This window comes from Enhydra lutris, unplaced genomic scaffold, assembly GCF_002288905.1.
Source record: "Enhydra lutris kenyoni isolate GAN:26980312 unplaced genomic scaffold, ASM228890v2 scaffoldscaffold2, whole genome shotgun sequence".
Lineage (NCBI taxonomy): Eukaryota > Metazoa > Chordata > Mammalia > Carnivora > Mustelidae > Enhydra > Enhydra lutris.
This window is the reverse complement of record NW_019154086.1, coordinates 8337978-8354549: the sequence shown is the minus strand read 5'-3', so window position 1 is coordinate 8354549 and position 16572 is coordinate 8337978. Positions and strand designations below refer to the sequence as shown.

Here is a 16572-nt window from a genome sequence, read left to right as displayed (position 1 = left end):
ATAAATGATTGTTGTGCAAAACAAAAGTGAGTAATGATATAGGAATAAAGTGACACAAGTCAAGCAGTAGCTATTTTAAAAGAACTCAGGGATTAAAAACTCAGGGTACTTGAGTACTTGAGTCCTAGTACTTTGCCCAGCAAAGGCCAGATGCACTGGTTGCCATCCCTGAGAAAAGGCCAGAATGCTAATTCCTTAGGCAGTAATTTTTTTTTTTTAAAGATTTTATTTATTTATCTGACAGAGAGAGATCACAAGTAGGCAGAGAGGCAGGCAGAGAGAGAGGAGGAATCAGGCTCCCTGCCGAGCAGAGAGCCCGATGCGGGACTCGATCCCAGGACCCTGAGATCATGACCTGAGCCGAAGGCAGTGGCTTAACCCACTGAGCCACCCAGGCGCCCCTAGGCAGTAATTTTTAACTCTTTTCCTCACTGCTGTGTCCTCATAACATAGAACAGGACTTGGCATAGTAGGAGATCAACAAATATTGCAAAATGAATGAAGAATGGATGAGATGCTGTTACTAGAACTGCTCGGCCACTTGCAGGTTGAACCTATGGAACGTTCCATAGAACAGAATTTGCCCCACTACCTCTGTGATGTTAATGACAGCAGCTAAGATTCACTGAGAGCTTTCTGTATGCCAGGCACCATTGTGAATGCTTAAACTGACTTTTTCTTTCACTCCCTGCAAGAAACCCTTCGACATAGGCCCCGTTTAACAAAAGAGAAGTAGAAGCAAAAATGGCCCAAAGTGACCCAGGTAGGAAAGAGAAGAGCCAGGCTTCAAAGTCAGGCAGTTTGGCTCCAGAATCTGGTTCTGACCAACCCGAGAAAAATGTCAGCATTTGTTCCGCCTAAGCTTAAACCTAAGCCTAAGCATGAAAACTTGGCAAAGAAGTCTGCTGAATTTTTTTTTAAAAGTCCAGCTGTGAATTTACTAAGAACAGCACAAGTCTTCTGGGCCCAGGGAACTTCCCCACAGATTATTTCCCAAGTAATTTGTGGTGATGACAGCCTGCCCTTGGCTTGGCATGCAGCATCTCACCCTTCAGAACTGTTCTTAAAGCCCTGAGATGTTGGAGGAGAGATGAGCAGTAACTCAGGAGCCACACTGGATGGCTGGAAGAGCACTCAGCTGAAATGAATGGGGACTGATAAGAGCTTCCAGCTTCTGACCACCTACTACGCTCCAGTCCTGATGAAGCCTTGACCTCATTCATCTTCCCACAGAGTAGGGAAAGGTTATTCTCAGTTTTACAGATGAAGGGATGTGTTCAGAAAGGCTAAGAGACTTGACTAAGGGCACACAGCTGGTAGTCTGTAGAGCGGAGATTTGAATCCAGTTCTGTCTGCCTCCAAAGCCCATGTCTTGCCACCTTCCAGCCCCCTTGGCCTCCTTGCATGTGCTATAAATGATGGCTGTATAGTCATGTATAGTCATGACATCCTTCAGGCACCTGCAAAGAACTTTACTGTAAAAGCTCTAATTCATAGCTTCTTTCTTAGCCTATGTAGCTGCTACTAAAGAAAATCAGGTGACAAAATCACCAAAGTCAAAGAGAAATAATGAGAAAGCAATGGCTGAAATCTGGTGCTCTGATCTCAAGCCGGGCTGGCATCTTTCAGGTGCTGAAAATTCCAGAAGGCTGGATAGTCAAGTTGCAACACGTAATTCAGAGATCATTGGTGTAATAACAGTTTTTTTCCCCAGAATCTATTGTTATGACAGATGAAAGAGAAAAGTGTCTACTGTGAAAGAAAATGATGAGAAAGGGTGATGTTCTATGTCAGGGAACCCAGAATGAACTCACAGATAATGGCACAGGAATTAAATGTACATGTGTGGTCAGATGAAACAAGAAAGGCAGAGAGCTCAAGGTTGTGGAAACAGAGCATACACATGGGAGTTCATTGTACTAGCTGATCTGCTTTAGTGTGTGTCTGAAAATTTCCATTAAAAAAAAAAAGTCATGGCCCTCCAGCTAGATTATTACATCCTTAGGAATTTAACGATCAGGGTTCTAAGCCTTCCTAGACATGTACTGTAACTGCTGGCCCTTGGCCTTCTGGGGAGAGGTCAAGACTAAAATCATGTTGATTCCCCTGCCTCGTCCTTGTCAACTCTCTGCTGACCCAACACCAAGGTCCCCAGCCTGCCTTATAGCCAAAACCCCACAGCAAACTTTGCCTTAAAAGGAATAACAGTGGGGAGTAAAATAACCATTGTTTCTCAGAGTTAGAAATGAACATTCAAAAGATTTAAATCAGGGGCACTTGGGGGCTCAGTGGGTTGAGCTTCCAACTTCTGCATTTCAGGTCATGATCGTGGGGTTGTGGGATCAAGCCCAAGGTGGGGTCCACACTAGGCATGGAGCCTGCTTGAGATTCTCTCTCCCTCTCTTAAAAAAAAAAAAAAGATTGCTGAACTATCAAACCAGAAAAAGATAAAAGAATAGGCTCAATTAGCATGCCGCAGATGTCTGGTTAGTGAGTTGGCTCAGAGGTTATCCATGAGGATGACATCATTGTACAGAATAAGCAAGTTGGCAACAATCCAGATATCAGTGACTGGCTCTGCTCCGGGGGGAAGCTGACCCCTGAGTGCTGAGTGAAGGACAAACCCAAGCAGGTTTCGGTGGACTCTAGACAGGTATCACCTTGTTCCTTTAACACTTTATAGGTAGGACAAATGGAAAGATTAGCCAAGCCTTTAAAATTACCTGAAGAAACACTGCCTTTTAGACATCTGAGGGAAGACATGTTACAAAGGTCCTGGTTATGATAGGATAGTTTTGTTTGGTTCATCTAAAGGCAGAGAAGTGGGTCTACTGCATCCTTTAGAAAATAAGTAAAATAACAGGGTAAGCAAGGCACAGAATAGGTAAAACTAATATACCTGGGCTCTGCAGGTCATGTGCTATGAGTCAGTCTACCTGGTTCTGATACTTTGCCCCTGAAAGACCAATCATGGGTGCACAAACCATACCTACATCCCATGACCACAGGCTTCTCCCCTAGCTCTGGTCAGCAATCTTTAATGTATCCAAGATCTCAAGTCCAAGAAGAGGGGCAGAAGAGAGAAAGTGGATGCAGATCAGCCACACTATTTATTATTTTTTTAAAGATTGATTCATTTATTTGAGAGAAAGAGAGATCGGACACATGTGCAAGTGGAAAGAGGGGCAGAAGGAGAGGAAGAAAATCTCAAGCAGACCTTGCGCTGAGTACAGACCCCAACATGGGGCTGGATCCCATGACCCTAAGATCATAACCTGAGCCAAAACCAAGAGTTGGACACTTAACTGACTGAGCCACCCAGGTGCCCCTCAGCCATACTATTTAAAACCCAACCCATACCCTCCAATAGGTTCCACTGAAAATAAAATCTAGTCCTCACCACCATAACTCCCACCTTATACCCCCCTGCCTCACTATGTTCCAGACACATTCCTTGAACTCACAAACCTTGGTCTTGCCTCCAATGTTTTATGCTTGAGGCTTCTCTGCCTTGTACGCTATTCCCCTAAATCTTTGCATGGCTATCCAGAGCTCAGATCAAAGGTCACCTTCTCAGAGAGACCTTTCCTGACTACCTGAGCAAAAGTAACACCCCTAGTCACTCTCTTATATCCTGTTATTTTCTTCATACCATTTGTCACTATCTGATATTAATACTTATTCGATTGCTTTTTACTCATCTCTCTCTGCAGTGGAACATAAACTCTATGAGAGCAGGGTCTTGACTGTCTGGTTTGCCACCACATTCACAGAACCTAGGACAAGGAATACCTGGTGATGAATGAAAGCCTCCTGGCAGGTCAGTAGCTACTTTCATTCATATATACGACATGACTGTATTTTTCGAACCCAAAATATAAGGACTGGGCTTGATGAGGCTTTTTCCCCCCAAGTATATGAATGTATGCAAGTGAAAATACATAGTATCTACACTTAATAAGGAATTCTCTTGAAAAAAAAAAAACCTAAAATTACAAAAAATTGGGTCTTAGAGAATCTGAGACACCAGATACATGAAATTTGTTTCTTTTTTCATTGTTTGATAAATGTTTCTGATTACTCAAGCCTACAGTACTAAAATGTTTAGTTGTCAAATGATCACTGGTAATAGAGGGAGTGCTCATAGAGGAGGATGGGATTCTTGAGTGAGAGTCTGGGTGCACAGGTGGGTTCATGTGTTCACACACATGGAGAAGCACCTCCAGTTCAGAATCTATAACTGATACCTCCTAGGGTCAGAGGGAACCTGGTTTACATTTGTTACTTGTCCTTTGGGGAGGAGAAGGTGTGTCTCAATTAACTATAATGTACATGTCAATCACCTGGGGATCTTATTAAAATTCAGATTCTAATTCTGAAGGGAGCCTGAGATTCCATATTTCTAATAAGTTCTCACTCAGGTGACATCTATGCACTGGTCAGAGGATCACACTTGGAGAAGCAAATCTCTAATACTATAAAATTATCATATGGGAAGCATGCATTTAGATAAGCCCAGAGAGGAAGTGCTTAATCATCAAGGACTGGGTGCCCAAAAGACAAAAAGATAGAGACTCTAATTTGAGAAGAGTAAAAAGGAAGTTTTCTAGAGAGGACTCGACTTTCTTAATTCGTAATAACTCAAATTCATAAGGACTTAAAATAGAATCACTACCACCTGCTGACTTGTGTGCAGATCCGGGAAACTGTCTAATACTGGTATGAGAATTGTGCAACACATATTCTTTTACAAGTTTGATATTGACAACTCTTGGGGTATGAGAAAGGAGAAAGCTTTGCCAGTTCTGTGTAGCAGCAGAACTAATGTGGACCCATTGCCCACTCTGCACTGTTCTGCTTATTATAAACCCAGCTGGTATTTTTTCTGGTTTCCCCTTTTCACGTTTCCCCTCCTTACCACTGGCTCCCACCTCCACATCCTGCTGGTAGATAACGTGTCTTTTGTGACCTTTCCTCCTGCTGCTTTTGTGGGGGCAGACAAGTCAACCGGAACCCTCACCCCACCTGAGGTGGCAGTGGGGACGGAAAAGGCAGGATTTGGGCATTCCTGTGTCCTTCAGCCACCTTCCAACAATAATGAATGGACATCATCTGTCACTGTACACAGAGACTTCCTTCCCAGTCCGTAAAAACAGCAAAAAACAAACCTGGCCTTTTTCTTCCAGGTTTTTGTGTTCCTTAAGAAGTTGTTCCACGCATATCACACTGTCGCCAATGTCTGTAAACTCTGCTTGCTCTGCCAACAAACTGTCCAGGGCAAGCTTAACCTGTAAGACACATTAGAACATCCAGAAATAAGCCCTGAGGCCCTCTCTGGAGGTATAGGTTCTACATACTCAAAGAAAACTTGGAAAATCCAAAAAGTATTCAAGACTTTTGTGAATCTACATATTCTTTTTTTTTTTCCTTTTCCTTTTCCTTTTCCTTTTCTTTTTCTTTCTTTCTTTCTTTCTTTTTTTTTTTTAAGCTCATAAGCTTTTAGATTAAGCTCAGGGCAGGGGTCGAAAGGGGTATGGTGCTGAGACACAGAGAGATGACAGAGTAAAGCTACATTCACAGATTATCAATCAAAAAGGAAGATAAACCAGACATGAAATAGCATGTATACCAACAGAAAAATGGGGGTTCTAGAACATTGCTACCCCACTGAAAAAGGGAGAAGAGAATGATCAATGAGGAAGCAAGGATATAAGGAGGGGGCTGGATTAGGGAGAAGAGGGACACTCAATATCCAGAGTTCAAGGGAGAAGGGAGACCCAGAAGTCACCAAACCATGAAAGGGAGCTCTGTTCAACAAGGAAGTAACAACCTCATAAAAATTGCGCTCAAAGTGTTGTAGCTGTAGGCATTGGTTAAGCTTCAAGTGATGCTCAGACCAAAACTGATTAAAGGCTCTTTCTGTCTCGTCCAACTGAAGTAATAACCTGTCAAGAAAGAGAAAGTAACATGTGGTTAATGTTCACTTCCACAGAAGTCCATATAGGTTTCTGTAGATAACCCCTATGTTTCTAGCCAGTGTTACGAACTAAGGGAATCTCCTTTTTAGGCAAGTCTCTGTCACCTATGACCTCTCACAGTTCAGCTGGAAATGGAAAATTTTTCCACTTTTCAATTAGGACACCCTCAGAACTAGCCAGAAACTTCACTTCGGAGGCAGCTGCTATGCTTTGAAATGTGCCTCCAGGTGACCTTACCTTTGTAGCTTTTGTTTTCTAAATGAGATGACAGGTGTGTAAAGCACAGCACCCAACCAAACCATTATTTAGAAATGAAGATAAATACGTACTACCATCTCCCCTGAAATCCTGGGATGAGAGCAAAGCACAAAAGGAGGGAATAGCATTCTCCTAAAAACATCTCTGTCGGAGAGTACCATCTTTTTGCCTTTGTTGTCACAAATATTATTCTTTCTTGACTCCACCAACACCCAGGAGGGGCTGTGCCAACTGTTCTCAGTCGTTTCAGATCATCGAGTTCTACATAATCCCCCCTCTCTCACTCACCGTTCCATGGTAGCTACATTCTCTAGTTCACTGGGATTGAGTTCGCTGGTGGGACTTTTGGTTGCTGGTTCTTGAATACATGACAGTAATGTGGTCCCTTGCTTTCCAAGTAATTTCAGCTCATCCTAGAGAAAGGAAAATATAATTTGTCTCAGAAGAAATGAACAAAAGCAAATTCTTGGTAGACTGGTGGTGAGGAGAATGGCAGATCAGGTGTATCTTTCATACAGGAAATTAAATGCTAAAGAAGTCAAGCTGCAGCTTTCAAAAATTAACTCATTCATTTTTTTTTAAATTCCAGTATAGTTAGCATAGTTATAGTAGTTTCAAGTGTACAATCCAGTGGCTCAACGGTTTTACTATATTACTCAGTGATCATGAGAATAAATCCCTATCACCTGTTTCTCCCATCCCCTCACCCACCTCCCCTCAGGTAACCATCTCTTCTGGGTAGTTAAGAGTCTATTTTTTGGCTTGTCTCTTTTTTTCTTTGTTTTGTTTCTTAAATTCCACACATAAATAAAATCATACGATATCTGTCTTTCTCTGACTGACTTATTTCTCTTAGCAGGATACCCTCTAGACCCATCCATCATATATATACACCACATCTTCTTTATCTATTCATCTATCAAAGGACACTTGGACTGATTCCATCACTTGGCTATTGCAAATAGTGCTGCAGTAAACATAGGGGTGCATATATCTTTTCATATTAGTGTTTTGTCTTCTTTGGGTAAATGTCCAAAAGTGGTATTATTAGATCATACGATTATTAACTTATTTTTCACAGGAATACATATATATACATACATATGATACAAAATCCAAAATATACAAAAGGGTATATATTGGAAAAAGTTTTTTGTCCCCTGCCGATCCATTTTTCCCCTCCAACGTAACAACTGTTAAATTTTATATCTCAAACTGCTGTTATATATTTAAAGCAAAAGCAATAAATCAATAATTTTAATTACTTGTTTATGTTAATTACTTAATCATTAATAATTTAAAATTTATTAATGAATAAATAAAATCAGGTTCTAATCCAAGGCAGTGACCAGAAACAAGATAATGACAGATACTGAATAATAAGTGCTAGAAACTGGCCCGTACTAACAATGTAAGAGTTGCTAGTTGACCAGGAAAAAAACTTCATCTGGTCTCAGCTGACACCTGCCTCTCCTTCTATCTGCCCACAAAGTGTGGCCTTGTTCAGTTATGGAAGTTTGGTGGAGATGGTCCACAACTTCAGCTTGACATGTAAAGAGTCATACTTCAAGGCAACTCTATTCTGCTTCTTTTACATGGGATGTGGGGCTTTGTAACTGGAGAAGATGTCAGGTTATCTCCTGCCAAATCCACGGGCTCAAATCCTCTGATTACACGGCACGAGTCACCTCTCAATGCTCTGAGTGTGAACCACAAAACAAGCCATGGGGGTAGAGCCAGACAGGGAATTCTGCTCCGAGGATTTAAGGGTTTGATGCGTGGGTCACCAGGATGCTGGTTAGTATGTCCTGAGCATTAGGATTTGGCACATGGTTATAAAACAATATCCTCTATGCACATGAACCCTGAATCTCCCCTCCAGGCCTGGCCACCTCCAGCCTTCACACATATGGAGCTTGTTCCCCATGGGAAGAATTTTAAGTCTCTCCATCCTGTTCACACACAATTCCTGGCCTGCTCGCCCTCACACCTTTGCTCCCTATCTCCCATCTGTCTCCAGTAGTCATCCCCTTGCAGGCTTCTGCTGTCCACGTCCAGCCTCAAACTTGTCCCCGGATTTGGTTGATGATACATGTGACTTCTCTGATCTGGCCCAAGTTCTTTGGACACCACCTGTGGTTCTGTCCACTCTAGGTAATGCCCCACAGTCAGCCTCTTGGCTTGTACTCCTGCCTAGGAACTGAACAGATCCCTTCTTTTCCACTCTCAGATATCAACCCTCATTTCTTCTTATCTGTCCAATGCTCATTAAATATTTGTAGGTTGGATAAATTAATAATAGTCTAAAAGAAATTAGGTTGCAGATGAACAAGGACAAATAGGATATGATGGGGGCAGGGGCGAAACCGTCAGTAGCAAGTACTCTTACCTTGCACTCTTCCTACCTTCTAAAAGGGTCTTGGCTTTTCTCAACTCAGTTTATTAGATGTCCTTGAGATTTCTAACATTCCCACAGGACTCTGGCGTTTCCATTACTAGATTTTATATATACAATGTGTGTATGATGTAGAGTGGAGAGGAAGAGTAGAAGAGCCAGAATAGCAGGAAAGTATTGTAGGGCAGTAGAAGACCTTTAGAAGGGGAAGAGAGATATACCCAAAGAACTGCAGAGTGTGAGGAAATGTGTGAGAGAGGGAGGGTGGGTTTGAGTAAGTGGTGTCATTCACTGTGTGTCCCTTTGCGCTATCAAAAAACACAAGGAAAAATAATGACTGGTTATTGCTTTGGGACTAGGCCAAATGTGGTCAGATTCAGCGGGGTTATAAAAAAATCTGCCATAGATACATGGGGAAAGACTGAGGAACTATGGTATTGGAAAGTGAAAAGATAAGTTACCAAGGCCTAAACTGGAGTTTGCCCTTGTCCACTGTAGTAACAATTCAGAATATTTAAGAACTGTTTAGAGCAGGCACTGACCAATCAGCACAGATGTCAGATGCAATGCCCAAGCAGTCCTGAGGCCAACTGCAGTCCACGTATTAACCCCTTTAGTGGCGAGAATCCCAAGGAGGTCTCATGGGTCCTAGGAAATGGGCCAGGGAAGTAAAGTCAAACACACAGTGGGGCACCTGGGTTGCTCTCAGTTGGTTGGGTGACTGCCTTCAGCTCAGGTCATGATCCTGGAATCCCATCATTGAGTCCCACATTGGGCTCCCAGCTCAGCAAGGAGTCTGCTTCTCCCTCTGACCCTCTCCTTCTCATGCTCTCTCTCTCACTCCCTAATAAATAAATAAAATCTTTTTAAAAAGTTGGCTGCTCAAGGAACATAAATATTTAACAACTGGTATGGCTGTCCCAGTGTGTACTCATCATTACAGTTCCACTATAATAGAAACAAGCCACAGGATCTGAAGACCCATTTAATAGGGAAAGCAGACTGCTTCAGGCTCCAAAGAATTTAAATTTTCTGGGGGGAATTCTTTCCTATGACAGTGGTAAGCATGAATCTATACATTCATTCGTTCATTTACTGAAAATACATTTATAAAGCACAACTATCCATGCCAGGTGCTGTGTTCACCCGTGTCATGGGCTAGGGGTGGAGGTGGGGTGGGAAGTTAAAAGGATGAATCAGAACCCAGAGATTATATGAATGACTAATGTTTTAGACTCATCACTTCACTTTTATTACTTAACTCCATTTCTGTGACTCTAAGTTTGCTCTGTGTGCTTCTGTGTATAATGCTGACTAATGAATTCTAGAATCTAGCTTTTAAAACTCAAGTCTTCATAACTGAGAAAAAAGAAATACCTAAAAGAAATGAAACACCCCTTTCCTCAGCAGCTACTGAGAGAAACCTTCTTGTGGTATAAAATTAGTGCAAAAAGCTAATTTGTTAAGGTGCCAACACTGAAAGCATTCCCGAGTATACCAAGTTTGTCTCCCTGTGCAAAATCAAGACCCCTGTGTCTATCCTTTCCTAACTTATATTTCCCATAAGTAGAGTTCTAACAAAAGGGTCTCTGAAAACTCGTAAGACTATAAAATTATTTCTATGGCCTACAAAAAGTCACTTATAATTCTGATTATCTTCCTGATTATTTGTAACCCTGGAAATACCAATAGAACTGTCATCTCTGAATACAAAATTGAATAAATCCTGAGTGGAACAAATACTGAATACTAAACAGTATTGATACATTTTTTTGTTTTTGTTTTTTGTTTTTTGTTTTTTAAAGATTTTATTTATTTATTTGACAGAGAGAGATCACAAGTAGAGAGGCAGGCAGAGAGAGAGGGGGAAGCAGGCTCCTTGCTGAGCAGAGAGAACCCGATGCGGGGCTCGATCCCAGGACCCTGAGACCATGACCTGAGCCGAAGGCAGAGGCTTTAACCCACTGAGCCACCCAGGTGCCCCTTGTTTTTTGTTTTTGTTTTTTTAAAGATTTTATTCATTTATTTGACAGAGAGAGACACAGAGAGAGAGAGAACACAAGCAGGGGAAGTGGGAGAGGGAGAAGCAGGCTTCTCACAGAGGAGGGAGTCCAATGTGGGGCTCAATCCAGAACCCTGGGATCATGACCTGAGCCGAGGCAGACAGACGCTCAGCTGACTGAGCCACCCAGGTGCCCTAGTATTCATATTTGTAAAAGAGTATTTTATCACATAATCAAAATGAGAGAAAGGCCTTTAGCTCTGTTAGATTTCTTATTTCAATAACAACAAAATATGAGAGGCTTACCCTATTTAAATGAACACATGGTAAAGTGTCTCAGTTGACTTAAGCATCTGAGAGCCAAAGACCAAGACTCTGGAGTTTCTGGCCTAAGTAAGAGTGGCAAAGAGGTGAGAAACCCCTCCTTTGAGATGCAAGAGGGAGACTGCACCTGCCTCTGTAAACTGCTCCCAAAACCAGCTCAGAATTAGACAATGGGAAGAGCTGTTTTGCTAAGAAAGAAGGTCAGCAGGACCATCATAAACAGTAAGAAAAGCATATCTCTATAGGCTTCATGGTTATTTTATTGTTGTGTTAGGCCCAAAGGTCTTTTTCTTTTTTAAAAAATTGAGATATAGTTCATACAGTACCATAAAATTCACCTTTTTAATCCATACAATTTCAGGACAATTTTATCACCATCAAAAAGAAACTCCATACCTATCATCCGTCATTCTCCATTTTTCCCTTTTCCCAGGCCCTGGCAACCACGCATCTACCTAGTTACTCTTCAGATTTACCTACCTGGACACTCCGTGTGAGTGGAATCACACAATATGTGGCTTTTTGAGTCTGTTTCTTTCACTCTGCATAATTATTTCAAAGTTCATACATATTACAGCATGTATCAGTCAGTACTTCCTATGGCTGAGTAACATTCCATTGTATAGATATACCACATTTATCCATTCATCAGCTGGTGGACATGTGGGTTGTTTCACTTTTTGGATGTTATGAATAATGCTGCTACAAACATTAAATGGGTAACTTTTTATACAAAGCATATGATTTCAGATCTATTGTGCATACACATAGAAGTAGAATTTCTGGGTCATATGGTAACTCTATGTTTAACTTTTTGAGGCCATACCAGACAGTAAATGAGGGTTCCAGTTTCCTCACATCCTCACCAAACTTGTTATTGTCCGTCTTTCTGATTAGAGCCACTTTCATGGGTATATCACTGTGGTTTTGATTGGCATCTCCCTAATGACTAATGATGTTGTACATGTTTTCATGTGCTTAATAACCATATATATTTATCTTCTGTGAAGATATGTCTGTTTGAATCCTTTGCCCATTTTTCAATTGGGTTATTTGTCTTTTTACAAGGGTTGAGTTGTAAGAGTTGTTTATATATACTGGATACTAGACCCTTATCAGATACATGATGTGTAGATATTTTCTCCAGTTCTGTAGGTTGTCTTTTCACTTTCTTGATAGTGTCCTTTGAAGCCCAAAAGTTCTTAATTTTGGTGATGTCCAGTTTATTTATTTTCTCTAGGTGTTTGTTCTTTGGACATTATATCTAAGGAACCATTGCCTGATGTAAGGTCATGAAAACTTACAACTGTATTTTTTCCTAAAAGTTTTAGGATTTACATTTAAATTTTTTTAAAGTTTTCTTTTTTTTCCTTTTTATTTATTTATTTATTTATTTATTTATTTATTTATTTGACAGACAGAGATCACAAGTAGGCAGAGAGGCAGGCAGAGAGAGAGGAGGAAGCAGGCTTCCTGCCGAGCAGAGAGCCCGATGTGAGGCTCGATCCCAGGACCCTGGGATCATGACCTGAGCCGAAGGCAGAGGCTTTAACCCACTGAGCCACCCAGGCGCCCCAATTTTGGTTTATTTTTATATGGGATGTGAGATAAGCATCCAATTTCCTTCTTTGCCATGTGGTTATCCAGTTGTCACATGGCCCGAAGAGTTTAAGCAGGTTTTTGTTCCCACAAAGAGAAAATACCCTTCATCATTTTGGGGTATTTAATTATTTAACTGTCAGCACTCAGGCTACAGGAGTTCAGGGACTGGCTCTAGGAAAATATATAGAAGTCCATGGGAGTTTCTGTGAATTTCCCCCTTGTGCAGACGGTGTCTTAGTGGCAGCCGGGTGCATGCTGCCATACTGTTTGTAAACCAAGAGATGGCCTATAGCTTGTTAAAGTCACCTTTCATCAGGAAATGGAAGTTCTCCATGGAGAAAAATCCAATATGCAGAAAAGTCTGGGAGTCCTGCATGCACCTGTTCTGAAGATGTGCTCTAAGTCACCATCCACGTGTAAAAACAAGTGTAAAAAACACATGGGAACAAGATGGGTTTGCTAAGTTGTGTGTGTTTTTCAAGCTCATCAGAGATATTTCCCGGGAAAATTTCTAGGATGCTTTCAGGTTTTCCCAGTGTCAAACCAGATCTTTTAACTATGCAGAGTAGTGTAGAAAGTACATTTTAAACTCCTTTTGGATATCGAGCTCCTTAAAAAGAGAATTTAACAGTGCTCCCTGGCACATGGAAGAATTAATTTGCCTTAACTACTAGACTCTGGAGACTCCCCAAATTCAGCTCTGTGTTCTTTGAGTTTACATTTTTTTTTTCATTTGTTTTCCTAGCATGTAGGGGTAGGTCATCAATAAATGTTGCTTAAATGAACAAATCAACCACATAGCAAAGCATTTTGGTAACTCTAGGGCCACAGATAAAAGAGGTCAGCTCTTACCAAACTCTGGGAAGCAAGAATACATGTAATGCTAAGATGTACCTACCTTCAAATACTGTTTGCTGCCCTATGCAGTTCTGGTCTCCCATGAAATAATGGATATGGTGCATTTGTGCTTCTGAAGGCAGAAAAGAGCTGACGCCCATCCTGTAAGCCCCAGGAAGGCTTTGCTTTACTGCATGATCTGAAAGAATCTGCCAGCCTCCATTCATAGCACGTTCTGACGTGCTTTTATGAAGTTAATAGGTGCCTCTCCTTAAACCCAGTTCAGAGCACTTTCCATATCTCAAATTATTCTCCAAATAAAAAGACATATCCCTGAGAAAGTGAAGCAACATGTCAGCTTATTAGTTTGCCCCAAACTTCACAACAGCCTCAGGAAAGCTTCTGCCTCGAAAGCCAGCTCCTACCCTCCTTCCCTCACTACAGATCTTGTTCTGTGAGCAGATCATAGGAGTGCAGTCCTTGAAACAATGTTCAAACACCTCTCCTACAAGCACAAAGGTGGACTGAGTCTCCCTTTATGTGGCAGCTTCTCAAAGGTTTTAATTACAATCCTCTTATTTTCACCAACCAGTCTCAAGAGGTTTTTTCTTTATTCCCACACTGCCTTTAAACCCATCTAGAGGGTTTAAAATGATCAGTCACTGCCAATTCATTGGTAAAGGGGGAAAATGGGAGCTTAACTTCTAATTCTTCTCCTGGCTCTCTCCAAGAGGCTGGCCCATGAGAGACCTCTGATACTCACCTGCAGCTTGTCCCGCTGCCTTGTGTGGGACATAAGGAGGTCTTCAGCAGACAGCACACTGCTGGGCAGCTCTTTTGTGGCGAGGCAGGCCCCAAACATCTGGAGCATCTCGGCAGTGGTCTTCAAAGACATGGCAAAGTTTTCAATGGCCTGGAAGGTCAGACAATCATAACAGTCAGGAGAGCTTAACATTCACCATTATACTCTCTGAATAGAAGGATAATAAAACTAGCTATAATCTGAGTACCTGCACTGGGCAATGCATTGTACCTGATGCTCTACATTTGTTTATCGTCTCAAGAATCCAGAGTGGAAGGTATTTTATCTCCATTTTACAGCAGAGGGAACTGAAGTTCCAACAGGTCAAGTGAATTGCCCAAGATCATATTATCTGGACCATAAGGAAGGAAAGAAGGCAGGATTCAACCAATGTCACCAAGTTTGGGAAGCAAGTTTGACACCAAGAGAGAAGATGGACGTAATGATCTAACATCCAGAAAGTACACTATTACCCAAAAAAGGGTTTATATATATTGTATATACATGATATGGATTGTATCTTTATAGTTTTAATTGTATGTATGTATATATAAAATGTATACATAAAACATACAAAAGGCATATAAAGATATGTCTGATATTTCAATATAGTTGTATTTTTTAAAGTTCACTATTATATGATTAATACATGCACAAACACAAACCATGGATACAAACAAGGCCTGGGGTGGGAAGGTGTGTGCACATGTCTGCTCATGCCATGTCTTTAATAATCTATGTTCGTGGTTTTTCAGTCTTCTTTACCTCTCTAAGTTCTCAGAGAACTATTCTTGTCTTTGAGGTCAATGTGCATTCATTTTTTTTCTTTATTCATTTGCTGCAAATTTGTGTTATTTCAAAAAAGATCTGAGGCAATTTGAAAAACATTAATAACATAATAAAACTAAGGGTTGGTAGAGAAGCAATTGGGAGTTTTGGGGGGGATGGGTATTAAGTAGGGCACCTCTTGCAGGGAGCACCGGGTGTGGTGCATAAACAATGAATCTTGGAACACTGAAAAAATAAAACAAAATTAAAAAACAAACAAACAAACAAAACTGCTATATTAACCAACAAACAAACAAACAAAAAAAACAAAACAAAAGCTATAGAGATTCTTTTCCACTAGACAGTTATATTGAGCTGCTTTGTCCTACCTACGATGCTGGAAAATCTTGGAGACCAAAGGCACATACATCTTGGTCACATTTGTGTTTTCAACACCTAACACTGAGCTAGGCACAGAGAAAGCGATCAATAAAACTTTGCAAATGAATGAAAAAAAAAAAAAAACGGAGAGCTAGCTAGGCCAAATAAGACTGGCAGGACAGTAAATTCTTCTGATTATTAAAGTAATGTAATAAAATCCTAGGAAGTGAAGAAATAAAGCTTGGAAGCACTCCAGTTCCATTTTCATAGGTTTAATGAAATTGCAACACAGGACAACCCTGACCACACTTACTTGTGTGTGATATTCTACATACACTTCATTCCATATTTTTTCTATTTAGACCTAGTGAGGATAATGTTTGTGAAGAACTTCACCATTTCTTTTTTCATTCTCAAAAGTTCTCTTGGAGTCACTGTCATTGAGGTAAAACTGATGAGAAGTTAAAGGGTTCGTGCCTAGGTTGTGGGTGTTCCTCTAGGTTTTGGGAAGGGTTGTGTCTTCCTTAGAATTACACAGTGTCCAAAGAAGTGATGGAAAGATTAGTATCTGTAGCTTTGAAATAAATGTACTGTGTTGCTAGAAATCTATTTTTGTTTAGTTCTTTAATTTCCTTTTAAAAAAATCACAAAACTTTACACTCTAAAGAGAGTAAATTCTCCTACCTAATTAAATGTCATTCAGGTGTTTATTGGTAAATGTTGAGCAACATGGTTCCAAAGTGCCGGGGCGGGGGGGAGGGCTGACACCACAACTTGTCATTGGGGTGGTGAAGGGAGCTTCTGACTCAGCTCAGAAAACCTAGTCATTTTGAGCATTTGGGGGATATCTATGAGAGTGGGAAAGGGGAATGGCAGCTTTATACAGAAACACTCATTATTTGAGTTTCAATCCCACTTTTTCCTCCATATTACTGACCCTTTAGTTTAGCCTAGTAACCATTACTGTGAGTGAATCTAGTAAAATACTTTATGTCAGGTGCTTTTACGCACATTACATCACTCTGTCTCACATCAAACTCTCAGATGGCTTCTGTCAGTCTGAGGTTTCTCATCGTTGGCAATATTGACATTTGAGCCAGACAATTCTTTGTTGTGGGGGGCTGTCTCATGCATGAGATGCTTCGCAGCATCCCTGCCTCCTACCCAGCACTAGGTGCCAATAACACTGCTCTTCCCAAGTTATGACTATAAAAAAAAAAATCTG

At 40.9% G+C, this 16572-nt stretch overlaps 1 protein-coding gene across 4 annotated transcripts in view; it reads right to left on the bottom strand.

The window, feature by feature from the left end:
* The window catches only part of LOC111151235 (MCF.2 cell line derived transforming sequence-like 2), a 282214-nt gene that overhangs the window by 128713 nt on the left and 136929 nt on the right, over positions 1–16572 (bottom strand). For 3 of the 4 annotated variants that reach the window (XM_022509077.1, XM_022509067.1, XM_022509097.1), the window contains exons 7-10: positions 14160–14309; positions 6525–6649; positions 5831–5945; positions 5169–5288 (exon numbers count right to left, since the gene is read on the bottom strand). In XM_022509077.1, the coding sequence (XP_022364785.1) occupies positions 5169–5288; positions 5831–5945; positions 6525–6649; positions 14160–14309 (510 nt within the window). The remainder of the gene's footprint in view (positions 1–5168; positions 5289–5830; positions 5946–6524; positions 6650–14159; positions 14310–16572) is intronic. The other variant, XM_022509087.1, reaches the window with a different exon arrangement.